The following is a 14,774-nucleotide window of genomic DNA, read 5'->3' as shown; positions in this document are numbered from 1 at the left end:
GCTTACTGCTTACAGCTTACTGCTTACTGCTTACTTCTTACTGCGTACTCTGAGCATAATGACGAGATTGAGAAGCTACATAATAGTACGTAGAAGAATCGAAGTTATATCGAGCAATACAGCAACGCTTTTGATTGATTGTCTGTATACCGAGACAGCAAGGCCTCTACATGCTCTAGGCATCCCTTATATTCTCCCTATTTCCAGGTCTCCCATATGTCCATTCCAAGGTCCCGTTTTGTAACCCCTCGAGGAAAATCATTGCGCGATGTCCCATGAACCCGTATTCACCAATCAAGACGCCGGCCCCTCGTGTGGACAGAGAGAAACAGAAAACATTGATAACTATGGAGGCGTGTCCTCGTTTTCATCACGTCGAACTTCAGAGTAACAGCAGAAGGGGAATACATCCACAAGCAATTAAATGGGTAGAGGAAAGAAGTTTCAAGAAGCGAAAAGGGTGCAGGCAAAAGGAGAAGCAAATTGGAATAGCAAATGACATGAGTTCCCGCCGTCACCCTCGTTGTTGCGCCGTCAAGCCATGAATTTGGGCGGGGAGATAAGCCCCTCACGCCCACAGTATGTATACCCCAGATTAAGAATAAGTGGGGAAATTCGGAACATAAGAATAAAGATATGTTTGAGAAGAAGCAATAATAGTGTGTTCAAGCCGTAATAGCCTATGTGGCACCGGTGACTTCAACAGAGTCGCTTGCGACCGGGTTGGCCGATTCACATTCAGCCAAAGGGGTCACTGTACTTTTCGCAATGTGCTTGGATTCCGTAGACCCATCGGTATTGCTCTGAGTATCGGTAGGAGGAGGGGTCGGCGGTGCCGCGCCGACAACAGGGGCCCTGCAGTTCTCGACACCGTTCACCGCTCGCTTCGAAGGCTGGGGAGAGGATTTGTGCGAGTTTGGGGGCGTCGTCGAGGTCGCCGTGTGGGGGAGAGCCCCTCCTGTAGGTGGAAGAACTCCCGCAATCAACTTCTCGATAGCCACAATCTGCTTGCCATAACTGTACTTTTTCAATTGGTCAAGCATCGGCTGGATTCGCACTGCAAGAGCGTACTTCTCATCGGACGAGTCGTCCATCTGCCCGAGGACCTTCTCTGGAGGGGAAGTTAGCCAGGGATGACGCAAACTACAAGGTGGAGGTCAACTTACGGATGACATAGTTGCCGTACTGATCACGCATCAGACCCAGCAAAGGGCTCTCCCCTCGGTCGTTGATGCCCGTCAGCATGCTGATCATCTGCCGACTTTCAGACTCCTCGCCATACTCAAGGCTCTTTTCGACCACGTTGCTAGCGAACTTGTGCTTCGAGTAGGTCAAGAGTTGCGACATAACGATCACAATCATGCGCGACCGGTCCTTCTCTTCCCCGTTTTCGATCACATGCTGGATCACGTAGTTCCCAAACTGATCCGTGATCAACTTGGGAGTGCAGGCATGCAGTTCGCCCAGGATGGACTCTCGGTCCACTTCTTCGCAGTGCTCAAGCATGCGCTGGATGACCCGACACCCGTAAGGGTGTGTTGCAAGGCGTTCAACTTGGCCTTTGAAGGCATTGATGATAAATTGCACATACTCTGATGGCACCCTCTCGATGGCTTTTTGAATGACGTGGTTGCCATTTTGGTCCCGTACACAGCGGATCACGTGGGTCTCGAGTTCTTTGACCATCGACGCTTGCTGATCGGTGAGGATGTGCTCCAATGCCTGCCCAAATCAGCAACAAGTTCCATGCGATGACTCGTTCAGAGCACCTACCTTTTGCACCACGCGACATCCGTACATCTGGGTAGAAAGGGATAAAATATGTCCCTTCATTTGGTTCGCCAGGCTCTTCTTCTGCGTTTGGTTACCGTGCTCAAAGAGCTTCTGAACAACGTAATTGCCGAATACATCGGTCATCAATTGTAAGCTGTTCGAACTGATCTCACGGAAAACCTGTTCCTTCTCGTCGCTGTTGGCCGTCTCGAGTTTTTGCTGGATGAAGCGTGACCCGTGCTGATCGCCGCTGAATTCCACAACGTGACCATATATATCCTAGAACAAATCAGCAATGCGATCCAGAGATATAGACCATGCTCGCTTACCTTCAGCTCATAACGTTTGTTTCCTTTATTTTGAGCCCTAAATTCCTCCAGTACAGCGCTTCGCACCACTTGGGCAGGGTCATTGTCACGATGGCCCCGGGAAACGATGGCTGCTGCGCCCATGTGTGCTACAGGGTAGAAAGGAGACAAGGCGTTTAGCCTCTGCGTTTGATATCCGACAAGGTCGTACGGGGGAAATCCAACCCTCTGGAGTTGGTTGCCCTGTTGTTGCGAAAGCTCCTGATCGGCGCGTAGCGTCTGTTCTAACAGTGCAACCGTGCTCCCCGCCGGTTGACTGGCAGAACCACTCCGAAAGTGTGGCCCATTATCATAGAACGAGGTTTCCCTGCGGAATTCCGTCGGCGATATCGAGTTTGTATCTGCAACCCGGCACCTGCTCGACTGGTATCCTAGTTGCAACTCGGTCGGGGGCACACCTTCATTGACGAAGGTGGGAGCAAGCTGGTACTCGCCCTCCCCACCAGTGTTTTGATACTTCAGACGTGCAAGACCGGCGTCGTAGGACTTGTGGGGTAAATATACGGGACGGTTGTGAGCACGCGAAGTGAAGTCCCCATCATTGATCTGCAAGTTGTTCAATCCACCGTTAAGGTCCACGGACCCGCTACCAGACCGGCCCTCATAGCCCTGGGTCTCTGAGTGAAATGACGGATAAGTAGCGTGCGAGGGTCTTTGTGGGGCGAAAGAACCAGAGTTACGAGCAGAGTGGGAATATGAGTTCCGCCCAATATGCTGCGTCATGTAGTCAGGAAGCGCAGACTGCAAGGTAGACATGCCCATCGATGTGGTCACTTCGTCGACCCTTTGGTTGTCCAATGGACTGGTGAATCCTGGTTTTATCGGGAACCCAGAGCCCACAGGGCTACCTCCAAATGCTGACGTGTTTACTTGTCGTCTGTTTTCTCCATTTCTCATCGTCCCGAAATTGCTTAAATTGATTCCGTCTCCTGATGGTGAGATGCCGTCAGACCCAGTGCTCAGGTAAGCCTTGTGCCCGGCCGCCCCGTTCGGGGCCCCAATTCCCGACGAATTGGGAAGAGTGAAGTATGAGGTATCGGTGGATTCCTGTAAACCAGGCGCGCTGCGATCAGTTGAACGTGTTTGCACGGGAGAAGTTGTCATGCCGCCATTCGGTGCTCGGGATAAGGTAGCCGTTGATGTGTTGACCGTGTTCCAAGGTAGATTGGGACGGCTGTTCCATCCATCTGATTCAGAAGATGACAGTAGAGAGCTTGAACCGGCCTTGCCCTCGAAGGCATTTTCTGCGGTGTGCTGGTCTGGAGGTAACATGTCAGTATTACCCTGTGAAGTAAACGAGCGCCCAGCGAGCTGCGTACCTTCATAACCGCTCGCCCAGATACCGGGATTCCACCCTGAATTGCTACCACCGAAGCTCTTCCCCATGCTCGCGTGAGCGCCCCGTGTTCTCTCGCCGTTCAATCCCGATGAACCCATGTTGGACGCTCGGTTTGATCGAACCTGTACCACAGTCAACCAACTAGTCCCCTTCTCAATAGTCCAACCGCCACCTACATTATTCGGGTTGGAAGCCATATTGACCATTCGACCCCAGATATGGACCTTAGAATATATGTATTCACTGTATGGATAGTCGTCCGTATCCGACTTCGGGGTCGGTGTGACTTCGTACCCCGTTCGCTTTCGTCTTTCGTGTTTCAGGTGACAATGTAGATGCTGAAGCGATAAGGCTAATTATACGACCTGTAATGGATGACAGAAGCACGAGCTCACTGGCGGTTACCAAACTGTAAGGGTCAGCCATATATGATCGTTTAAAGACCAACCACCGAAAGAAGGCCAATAGACAATGTTGAAGGATTGACTCACAAGGGAGTGAAGATACGAAACACGAAAGGACGGGGATAGAAGAGAGATAGGACGGCACAAAGATGTCGCCGAAGAATAGGAATAGGTGTTTGTCCAGAATAGACGCGGCCAAGCGCTGTACAAATTATACAGGGATTGAAGGGAGGGGGTTGTAGGAAAGGAAGGAGAAGCGTGGCAGGCGAGAAATGCTAGGCGGCAGGAAGGAGGTAGGGCCGTCAACGCAAGGTGACAAGAGCTCGATAAAAGCGCTTGGGTATTTCCGCCTACAGCTCAGCAAGTAGCCGTAGATCAAATCGCCAGAACGTATTGCGACGTGACTATGCTCCGTGCATGCTCCAGGAAGTTCGAATCTCGCAGATCGCCCTCATGTGCCCTCTGACGAGGAGGGATAGCCGACACGGGGTCCGTTTAATCAGACAGACGTTAGGAGCTCGGATGATTCGTAGCGGCAAGGGGGAAGGACGAAGGGTTGGAGGAACTGCAGCTGGTATGGGCGCAGAATGTGCTTGTTGCGCAAATGGACGTGATTAGTGGAGCGTCGAACGATGGGAATGTGGACGAGAGACAAAGCCCGGCATTAATGTAATTCAGTTGTGACACAGACAAGAGCAAGCATGACACCCGAAGTGGTTCCGAGCAGATCAGTCAGGTCTTTTATCGCAAACCTCGGGTCAACGACCTCCACCACCGAGTGAAGATGGCAAACTTGGGGAAGAGGGAGGGGGAGAAGAGATAATAAATGACCGAAATCAAGTGATGACAAAGAGATGAGAAAATAAGATGAGATGAAATGTAATAAAAAAAGGTTTGTTGAGAGCGAAGGTCAAAATAAAGCAGGGAAAGGGAAAAGGTTATTTAATAAAAAAAAAAAAGGGTCTGGTCAACGCGAGAAAAGACAAAAGTTGGTAGCACAAAAGAAGCACCCCAAAAACCCCCCAAACTGAGAGAGGAGGATTGAGAGGGGAGGGGAGAAAAAGAGGAAGAGGAGGCGAAAAAGAGACGAGAGAATCCAGATGAAGGAGCAGGGGAAAAACTGCAGGATCAAGAAAGGAAGAAAAAGAAATCACCAGTCGGGACCTCTGGCAGGGCGCAGGATTGAGTGAGGATGGAGATGATAGATAAGCTGGGCAGGTCGAGCTGGAAAAAAGATGCTGCGTGTCTTGCGGCAAAAGACTGATTCTTTGGCGCCCATCGGTAACATTACCGCCGATGACAATACCAGACGATCTGTCGATCTGGCCAGGTACTTGGCGACCGTATGGGTAGCCCGGCGGGTGGGCAGGTACCAGACGCCCGCCCACCAGACCCAGCTGATACGCGCTGGATCTGGGGCCGCCCAAATTCGCTCCCGCCGCTTCTTTTTTAGGCTTCAATCTAGGCGGCCCCTCCATCCTGTTTAGGGCCCATTCATCATTCATCCCCCCCAAGGCGATCGCCTGGCTCGTCACTTGGCCATCACGGTGACAGCACCCACTACTCCGCGTACTTCCACTGTTCCTGACGCTCCGGAATCCCCTCCACCTTTCTTCTTTGGGCAATGGGCAATCATGACTGGGTTTCACAACCACGTCGGAGACATCCATCCATCCAACCAACCAACGGCATGCACTCTGGTTGACCGCTACATACGAAACGCCCTCCGCCCGTTGGACGTGGACATACCTACCCCTCGCCGTTGCGTAATGGTTTGATATCAGTTTTTGTTTGATCGACCCCCCCGAAAGGCACGATCAAATACTACGTACGTCTGGAGTCCCGTGGCCTGGAATGTCTTTGGAACGCCCGAGAAGCTGTCATGGCCACTTCAACCTCCCGGACATGACTTCCTGGCCAACACCCTCGACTGACTCAGCCGTTATTTGCCACTGCTCACGAACTACCAACTCCTAGAAGCGGGGTCTCTGGAGATCGCTCCTCTTTCTATCGCGTTTATTTGATATCCTGTCCGTAATCAGGTCTCGGGGCCCAGAAGTAATAACGGGCTCCGGCTATGATGAAGATTTGCGGTAGATAAAGGTTAAGTTACGCTCCAGCCCGACCGATCGGATCCACTAAACTAGCCTGATTTTTCTCTGATGAATCAGAGTTTATTATTCCCGGCCAACAATAACATTGGTTTGATGGGCTCCTCATGATATCCAACGCTATTATTCACTAATTTATCCCTGCGTAGGGGCGGAGCGGCAAATTGATGAATTGAGCACTTACCAGAGCAACCTTGTACCGAGCTCGTATTAGGAGACTGCGATGCATTCAACTCATCATCCTGGCTTGCTTTACATATATATACACGCACCGCTGGAATGAAAGGGGGGCAGCGCAAAACATTTACGAATTACGACAACACCCCCAATTTCTGGCTAATGTGTTGCATTGTTGTATCATGACAACATCGCCGTGTGGTAATGCCAATGAAATTAGCAGGTCTTCCACTGGCCTGAATTGTTCTCATATACCACCTCTCTTGTCCGCGTTTCGCTCGATATTGCATCTTATGCGCTATCCCTTCCATGGTGCATACCAAGCCTTACGACCACAATTGTTATGACTCGATAGTGGCCTGAGTACTACGTAATATCGGGGGAACAGCAGCCCTTACGATATCCCTATCTGAACTGTGTTCCTGACTGGGCACAGATGAGTCCACCGCGCTTGTCTGTTCCCCTCTCGCTATGCCGGTTTGGACTAGAAGCACGCATGGCGAACAGCTTAGCTCGACGGGCTTCGAGCGTCCCTTGCATCCAAGCAGCACACAGTAACGGCGATTTAGGTTTCATCCGCCCTGCCTTTATGACGGCCGCGGAAGGAAGGGATGCTCTCTGGAGTTCACCTCATCGTCCTTTCTTCTTTCTCACGGGTTGCCAATTGGGGAAATTAATGGCATGCTTGCATGTATGTGGTGTAGCGCTCCGTACGAGCGGCCTTATCATGGAGGATCTACCTGATTTGCCGAAAAATATGCTCGGAATACTACGAAAGACACGAGAAAGGTAAAGCGGGCAATTACAACGAACTGGCAGAGGCCATCCACAGCAAAGGCAGAATTGCCTTGCATTAACCCCACTAGTTCCTTGTCGCCAGGGCGCATTGGGTCTGTTGTCAGAGTGAATAGGTCAATCGAGGAAGATAGATAATGAACAATGACAGGCTTAAATCAAGGTCCTGGTCCTGAGGTCGAGCGGGAATTATTTCCAACCATTCCCAGGGTCCCCCTTGGTTGCCCAGCAATCCAAAAGACTGTAGATCCATGCCATGACTAAACATGTTGTGGGCCTGGACTCGGACGCCAGCACGACATCTAATATACCTATTTGTGATAACAAAATCATCACTTCTCCGCGGGGAGTATTTACCTGTTTCTAGGCATTTTGGGGTAGTATTTCTGGCCCCCCTGTGTCCATGGATACAGCCATCCGATGGATGACAGCACCCGATCATCATCATCATCATCATGCCATGTCAAGGCCACACGTGCCGCCATCTCCCCACTTGAGTGGATGCCCCAAGTTTATACCACACTCTTTCCTTCCCTGGTACGGCTGCCTATGCCTTTCCCGTATATAGCCGCTCCGTATAATGATAAGCGGAGTCATCGACTGATTAGTATGTCCCCGCCATGCTGTCATACTGATTGTGAGTCATACCTTCCTTTCTGCGCTCGACACGTTTCTCAAGGAGTGAGAAAGTTTTGTAGCGCGTCTAGTCAACCATGAAATCCTTCCCCATCATCCAGAATATGTTATCCCATAACCTCAACGGCCAGCACGTCATTATGCCTTTGTCTGTCAGATATTACGGAGTAAGCTACGTACGTGTGGGCTCCTAACGACCACGTCAGGTTGAGACATGTCTCGGATGTTCCTCTCAGCACTCCATTATCATATTCCCTTACATGGACATGCAGGAAGTTGAGGCCTTTCTTTTCAGGCCAGCAGACCGTCGCCGCTACAGTGCATTGGTATTGAGGATGACATATCAAAATCGTCTCACACAGATGGCTATAATACGATTATTAGTGGGATAGTGCTATACCACGAAGCTCTATCCATTTTTAACGCCATGACTGAGCGGATTAGAAGGACTCTGTCTGACTATGTGTTTAGAAAGAAAAACTACCATTAGGTGAAAGGCACAGATGACATTACACAATAGTGAATACCGCCAGATGCACATACAAAAACACAGCTGCTGGCCCCGATGGTGTTTGATAAGCTTGGGCAACTTTCGCATCAGCTTATACTCGTTAAGTCCTCAATATCTTACATTAAAATCTTGCATCACGAATCTGGCAGGACAAGGACCTGGCTTTAACATAGGGTTTAGCATAAGATAGGCTTCTTCTGTTGCTATATCTAGATACTAATGACTGCATTGACACTTTTGCTCCCCCCTCACATGGGATAGGACATTACAAGCTTCGCATAACCTCACTGTCACAATTCAACATATTTTACGAATTTGAAATTTTTACCTTTACTCTTCGAATAGCAAAAAGCGACCACGACAACCTACATGCTATCTACAAGTGAATATAGCAGTGCCCAAAATCCCCCGCAATGTCAACAATTGCCCCCGAATGATAAATCATATTTTCTGAGTAATATCCAACGACCCATTCCTAGATATGCCACCACAACTTGGATCTAGACTAATCTGACACCATCCATACCATCCGAGTCCATCCAGGCAGATCATATCGAAATCATAATATTCAATCCAGGACATCTCAATGCAATCCCAGATCACTTTTCACGATGCCCATACATCAATAACATCCTGTACCAGATATGTTATAAGCTCTGAATAGTCTCAGAAGAGCCAAAGTATATTTATACGGTAATATGGTAATCTCCGTAGGTTGTGTTGTTCAAGCTCATCCTATACATGATATTGATAATGTCGCAAGGACTGGCAATCGTATCAGTACCATATTCATATATGGTTCATGAGTCAGAGAGTACGTTCTGCAGACCTTTAAGAAACTTCCAAAGCCACTGCAAATGAGGCAAGCGCTGCAAATCATACGTTTTACAACTGATAGACATTGTAGAGAGTGGTAGATGAATAATACTAATTCCCCATACATAAAGCCCTTTTCACGTAGTCTACTAGTATTGGTCCACGGCGTTAGGGAGAGACATAGTAATATATTCGAGGACTTATTTTCCCATTATAATAACCTGTATCACCCGACAAGAATACTTAGGGTTCCAATAGTCAGATAAAATAGTAAGCTGGGAAATATGGCATTGAACGCGCAGTGTCCGCTGAACTACTATCATTCACGATGTTCAAGTGCTGGTTGGTAGGTTCAAGTAGTAATAAACAGGCTTGACTGATAAACCCCGACTAGGCATTAACCACTACCTTTTGCCTATAATCATCACCCTCGAGTTTAAAACCTGCTATAAGGGACGATAGACGCTGTGTTAAATGAAACCAGAAGGGAAATGATATTGGCTTTATTCTTGTAATGTTACTGTTCCAAGATAGTGCAATTCCCACATCTTCTGTCAAGTGTTAATGTAGTGGGTTAATACATCGAGTCTCGTGTCCGCGGATTGAAAGTTGCTATTGGGAGAAGAATAAGTTCATTATGATTGCTTTTGAACTTTTGATTCGAACGCAGCGGATATAAAGAATCATCAGAAAACCTGGTGATATGTCTCCGACTATGTAAATACTGCCAACATCACCCGTCGCCTAGAGACATGATCGTGTGAGATGATCGGAGGTATGTTGGGAATAGATATTTCAGGATGTATGGCGGATACGACTGAAAAAGTGTTGGGACTCTTGAGCGGTAGGATGAAGGTAACTATTTCACTCAAGTAACCCGGTAGTTAGGCATCATCGGATATGGAATGTCTGGTGCAGTTCGGCAAAATGACCAAAAAGGATGGTAGATTTGATGCAGGGGAACGGTAGGGTAGTGAATTCCGATCTACTACAAACATTGCTAGTCTACATCCAGAGAGAAATTGTGATTGGGGTATAACGTGCAACTTCATTTATTTGTCACTGCCATTTGATGGACAGAGGGATGGGTCAAGATCAGCAGCGAGGACACGAGTTATCAATCGAGCATGACCGTATCCGTACAATTCAGGTGGTCATCCAACTAGATACATTCAACAAACAACCGATATAGTTGCAGGTTGCACGGCAACTGACATGGAAGATATCTGACCTTGTCAGTGCTGCCTGTCAGTCTTCGACACATTCCACAATGCCTTGAAATGATGGAACTAAATATAGGTTCATTCTGATACAGAGATATTCACAGCAACGGATTGAAGACCGTAGGGCTTGTAGATCTCTCGTAGCATAGCAGTCTGCATACCAAGATCGTCGGAGATACGGATGCCATGTTCTTCCCTTGACGTGACCCTGGCATTCTGCGGCATTGTGTGGGGTGCTTCAAGAATGTGGCGATTGTCCGCTAGATAATATGTACATATGTACAGGGGTTGATCGTTTAAATTTAGAAACAATGTAATTGTGGTTTCCACGAGTTGCCGTGGTTCTCTGGGAAGTGAGACCATGTCTGTCACTTGTTTCACATGCCGTGTATAGTTTGTAGACTATTGAATGATGGCGAGCTCAGGTGCGTCAGGGGCTGTCTAAGACGACTATATTATGTCTGAGCATGATAATGTGTAAACAAGAGGTGGAAGTATAGTTCGTAGGTAAGACACGCGACTCGATCATTGGCACGTGGATTTGACACAAGATAGCGGGTGGAGGGACCCGACACAATGTCATAGTCCGACATGGAATCCACTGGATTTGCAAAGGAATGAGCATGGTCAATCGCTACCTTAGACGCAGGCGAAGAACTGGATGGTAACATCTTCCAGCGATGTATATCTTTTAGCCTGATACTCACCCATTACGACCCAAAGTACTCCGTGCGGACTAGTACTCCGTATCATGGCGGTGGATATGACCGCTGTCAGATCATGGAATACGGAGTTGCCTAACAGTCAATGTGTTTCACCATTGGTGACAGATGGACCCTGCATTAGTACATGACAGTTGGTTTCTGATGTCATGTGGGAACCCCAGTTTCATCCGTAGGATTTTTCCAAATCGTCTGACATGAGATCAATGGTAATTGCTGTGTTGTCCTTGTTGGAGCCAGCGCAGCCTTGTTTTGATTGGATTTTGAATATTTTCCAGGCCACGGCGGCGATCTCCAGCGGCAAATCAGAATTCAGAAATAGATTTCCTCAGGAGCCGGAGTTTCCACCGAAGATGGACAATGCTTGGCGAACCAAAACGTCATTCCACGCCCCGAGGGAGATGATGATTTTAAAATAGTAACACCACCACGATGGCCTATGATCTCTGAACAAGTCGACACTCGTGACTCGACAGGGTCTGCGATCAGACAAAAGATGATCGCACCACAACACTAGTCCTCCCATGGAAATCTGGCAAGGGAAAACTCCCCAGCCTTGTGGCCCCGGGCGCCGTGCTGGCTTGCTTTCAGGGGGGCCAACGACCTAAAAAAAGGAAAACAAAAGAGGGGAAGTGCAGGTGGCCGAGGGAGGAAAAAACCGATTCAGCTAGCGTAGGAACAGGTCAGTCGTCGACAGGGGCGGCAGCGAATGAGGTTGGGTCTGGCTGGCCACGAATGGGCCCGGTCAGGCACCGGTGGCGCGTGATTGGCCAGGTGGCCGGAATGGGGATATTACCAGCGAACCTTAGCAGCGACGCCGGCGAACAAACCAAGGCCGGACTAGGCGAAAGGCGGCTAGGGGGGTCCTTGCGTTCACTCGGTCTGGACTGTACGGACTGTGCCAGTGTGCCTACTACTACTGTGTATGGTACTAGTCCTGCCTAAGCGCCCTTGCGCCTCGTTGTTCCTGTCGTGCCGGGCGGGTGCCCACCGGGGCTTCGGTTCTCCTCCCTCGCCGTCTCCTCCTCCTTCTCACCCTTCCTTCGCTCGATCTCTTCTGCCTTTCCCTTTGTTCCTTTCTTTCTTCCATTCCCCATCGACATCCCCCATACCAACCCCTCCCCTCATTCTTCCTCCTTCCTCACCCGTCACGTTCTCTTCACCCTAAGCAGGTGTCGGCTTCACTCTTTCAGCTGTTCACCTTGCTGTCCGTTCTTTCGCTATACCAGCCCGGTCAATTTTTATCAACCCAGTTGACGCCCCCCCCCTCCCCGCCTCAACTACGCCACCCTACCGACCTGATACATTCTCTCTTTTTTGTTCAACGACTCCGTCTCCATCCGGTCTCTTGAAAAAGACATCCTTGTCCGATTCTATCGCCGCGAGACCCTTGTTGAGACCTCGTAAGTCACCGTCGACAACCAATACGTGCTGCAGTATATCCAGAGTTGACAAGGGTATCGCTCACAGTGCAATTCAATTCTTGGAATTTATTCTCCGTGTCTGGAGAAATACGCCTTCATTATACGAAACTTTTCTTCGGATTGCATCCGAAGATCATATTAAATCCGAAAAAAAACCCCCCAACTTCAAAAAAAAATGTTCAATCCCATCTCGAAGTTTGTTCGGCGCGATGATTCTAGCAGCGATGGACTTTCCCCGTACATGGTCGATCTCCTGATTTCTCTCCTGGTGCTCATCCTACTCGGTCTCGCCATGGTCGGTGCGCTTCTTGTCCTGCGCCGCAAGCGCTTGAGCCGGGAACACTCGGAACTTCCTGTACACAACGGGCAATGCGTGCCAAGCCATCGTCGATTCACCGTCTCCGCTTCGCCGAACGCCAAGACCGAGTCCGTTCTGGTCTATGATGAAAAGCGCAGCCTCATCCAGAACTCGTCGAGCCCCCCGCCCAGCCCGGTCCCTGAGATTCGCATTACGTTCCCCGAGGAGGAGGATGAATCCGGAAAGCGCAAGTCTGGTCGCGTGGTGGTGGTGAGGATTACCGATGCTGGCGGTGTGGGCTTGGAGCCCTGCAATGAGGAGCTCCCGCCGTATCAGTCCAGCGATGCGGAGCGATTCCAGTCGTTGGATATCGAGCGCATGGGGGGACTCAAGGAGAAGGAGGCCACGAATAGATGGTCTTAGGAGGATCCGACTGCTTACGACAACGGTCATCTGCGCATTCTTCGATCGACTGATACCCCGAATGACCGACTTCACCTGTTGTCGCACGTGGACGAGATTCGAAAAGCATGACGATATCCGGCGAAGATTGCCTCGTTTATCTCCGTATTTAGACCCCTTCGCTTCTTAGTACCTTGGCGACTTGCACATACGCAAATGCTCTGTCCTGTTTAGCCACCACGCTCGCCGATTGACCCGGGTTTCAGTATCTACCATCGACGTGAAATTATAGTTTGACTGGTCGATGGCCACTATCGAAATCATACTGCCCGACTGTATAGCACGGCTTGCTGGCTCTTATTGATATTCTGTGCTTTTCACCTTGATAAGGCGTTCATTTCTTGTGCTTGGTCACTTTGGTCTTTTCACCCTGCCACGTCACTAGGGCTGAGAAGACGTTACGCACTGGTTTGGTTGAGTTTCATTCTCCTTGCATTCTTATTCGCTTCTATCTTACAATTATCTTCTACCACGCTCGCCCTTTACAATCTCGGTTTGCGTTTAGGGTGTGTTCCGCTGGATAATGTATGTACCTAGTCTGCTACATTGATGGCTGTTGAAAGCCTCGATGATGCGTTATTGATAAGTACATGAACTTGCTCAGAATCTATTTCTCCGTTATAGTTCGACTACGGCTAGCCATGGAAAAGGGAGAGAAGAAACGTAGAAACGGGTACAGTGATTAAGTTCTTCCCGGAAAGTCTAAATAGCACCGGAAGTATCTTATCTCGTAGAATGATAAATAGAATGTTACATATTTGCTACAGATCAAAATCTAATCTCATCTCCTTTCCCCACTCTGAGTATGAACCCACGTGATTAGTACAGCCCTGGTCTTTTCTCATCATATTTAATCTTTTGTCTTTTATTGTCTGTTCATCCCTTTCTTTCTTTCCCCCAAAAGTACTATACCACCCAACAAAGCAACCCACACAACCCCAACGTCTCCCACAAATACAGAAAAAAGGCACATTCACGAACTATATCCACCTGATCCATACATTCATGATTAGTATCCCAGCTGATAAATCCAGTGCCATCCCTCTAACCAAACAATAATAAATATCCATCCCACTACGTACATTAATTACATATACTATAAAAGAGTACCTAGTACTCAGAGACTGAATACAAATCGATCATATAAATACAATTACAGTAGTAGTTACACTTTCAAGAAACTAATCCCAATAGCTAACAAATGTGAGATTGAAGCTGATAAAGTGATAAGGTGATGATATGTTATTAATTTAGTAAGGGAAGAAATCAGAGGGTTAACATAGAATGTGGATCTCTGTGGGTGAGTTTCGAGTTATTGGCTTGGCTGGTAGATTGAGTAATGTTGAATGGGAATAGAAGGGGGACGGGATGGTTGTTTTTGCCTTTTTTTGGGGGGGGGAGGGGGGAGGGGATAGCTGGATAGCTACTAGTTAATGATGTTTGTTGGAGGTGTGGGTTGTGTTTTGGCTGGGTTAGGGGATATACTATGTTGGTAATTGTTTGATATAAGTTTATGGAGTAAGAAATGTTTAGTTATTTTGATATGAAATCTACATGATGACTGGGTGTTGACTGCGGATGCTATAGCTAATGGTAAGTACTTCGTACCGGAAGTGCCAAAGTGGTTGTTAGTTTGCGTAGGTATGTTGGATGATGGGTTGAGAAGGAAGCGAATTCTGAGTGTGCGGCATATCTCTCTAGTTGGTTCAAGATCG

The 14,774-nt window shown here is 48.6% G+C and overlaps 2 protein-coding genes across 2 annotated transcripts; one reads left to right on the top strand and one right to left on the bottom strand.

Annotated features, from left to right (window-relative positions):
- Window positions 1-680: 680 nt before the first annotated feature.
- On the bottom strand, window positions 681-3,677 carry BO94DRAFT_587697 (mRNA-binding protein PUF3; the record flags this gene model as incomplete). The annotated part of the gene is made up of 6 exons (XM_025615846.1): window positions 681-1,111; window positions 1,167-1,722; window positions 1,774-2,052; window positions 2,103-3,400; window positions 3,461-3,602; window positions 3,657-3,677. 6 exons carry the CDS (start codon window positions 3,675-3,677, stop codon window positions 681-683), a joined length of 2,727 nt encoding a protein of 908 aa, XP_025465563.1.
- An 8,548-nt stretch (window positions 3,678-12,225) lies between these two features.
- Window positions 12,226-13,273, top strand: BO94DRAFT_153647 (uncharacterized protein). The gene is made up of 2 exons (XM_025605823.1): window positions 12,226-12,278; window positions 12,346-13,273. The coding sequence occupies exon 2, from the start codon at window positions 12,475-12,477 to the stop codon at window positions 13,018-13,020; it is 546 nt and encodes a 181-aa protein (XP_025465562.1). The 5' UTR covers window positions 12,226-12,278; window positions 12,346-12,474; the 3' UTR covers window positions 13,021-13,273.
- The last annotated feature ends 1,501 nt before the right edge of the window (window positions 13,274-14,774 follow it).

Source organism: Aspergillus sclerotioniger, assembly GCF_003184525.1.
Source record: "Aspergillus sclerotioniger CBS 115572 chromosome Unknown BO94scaffold_21, whole genome shotgun sequence".
NCBI lineage: Eukaryota > Fungi > Ascomycota > Eurotiomycetes > Eurotiales > Aspergillaceae > Aspergillus > Aspergillus sclerotioniger.
Note: the sequence above shows the minus strand (reverse complement) of the source record. Positions and strands in the feature narration are given on the sequence as shown.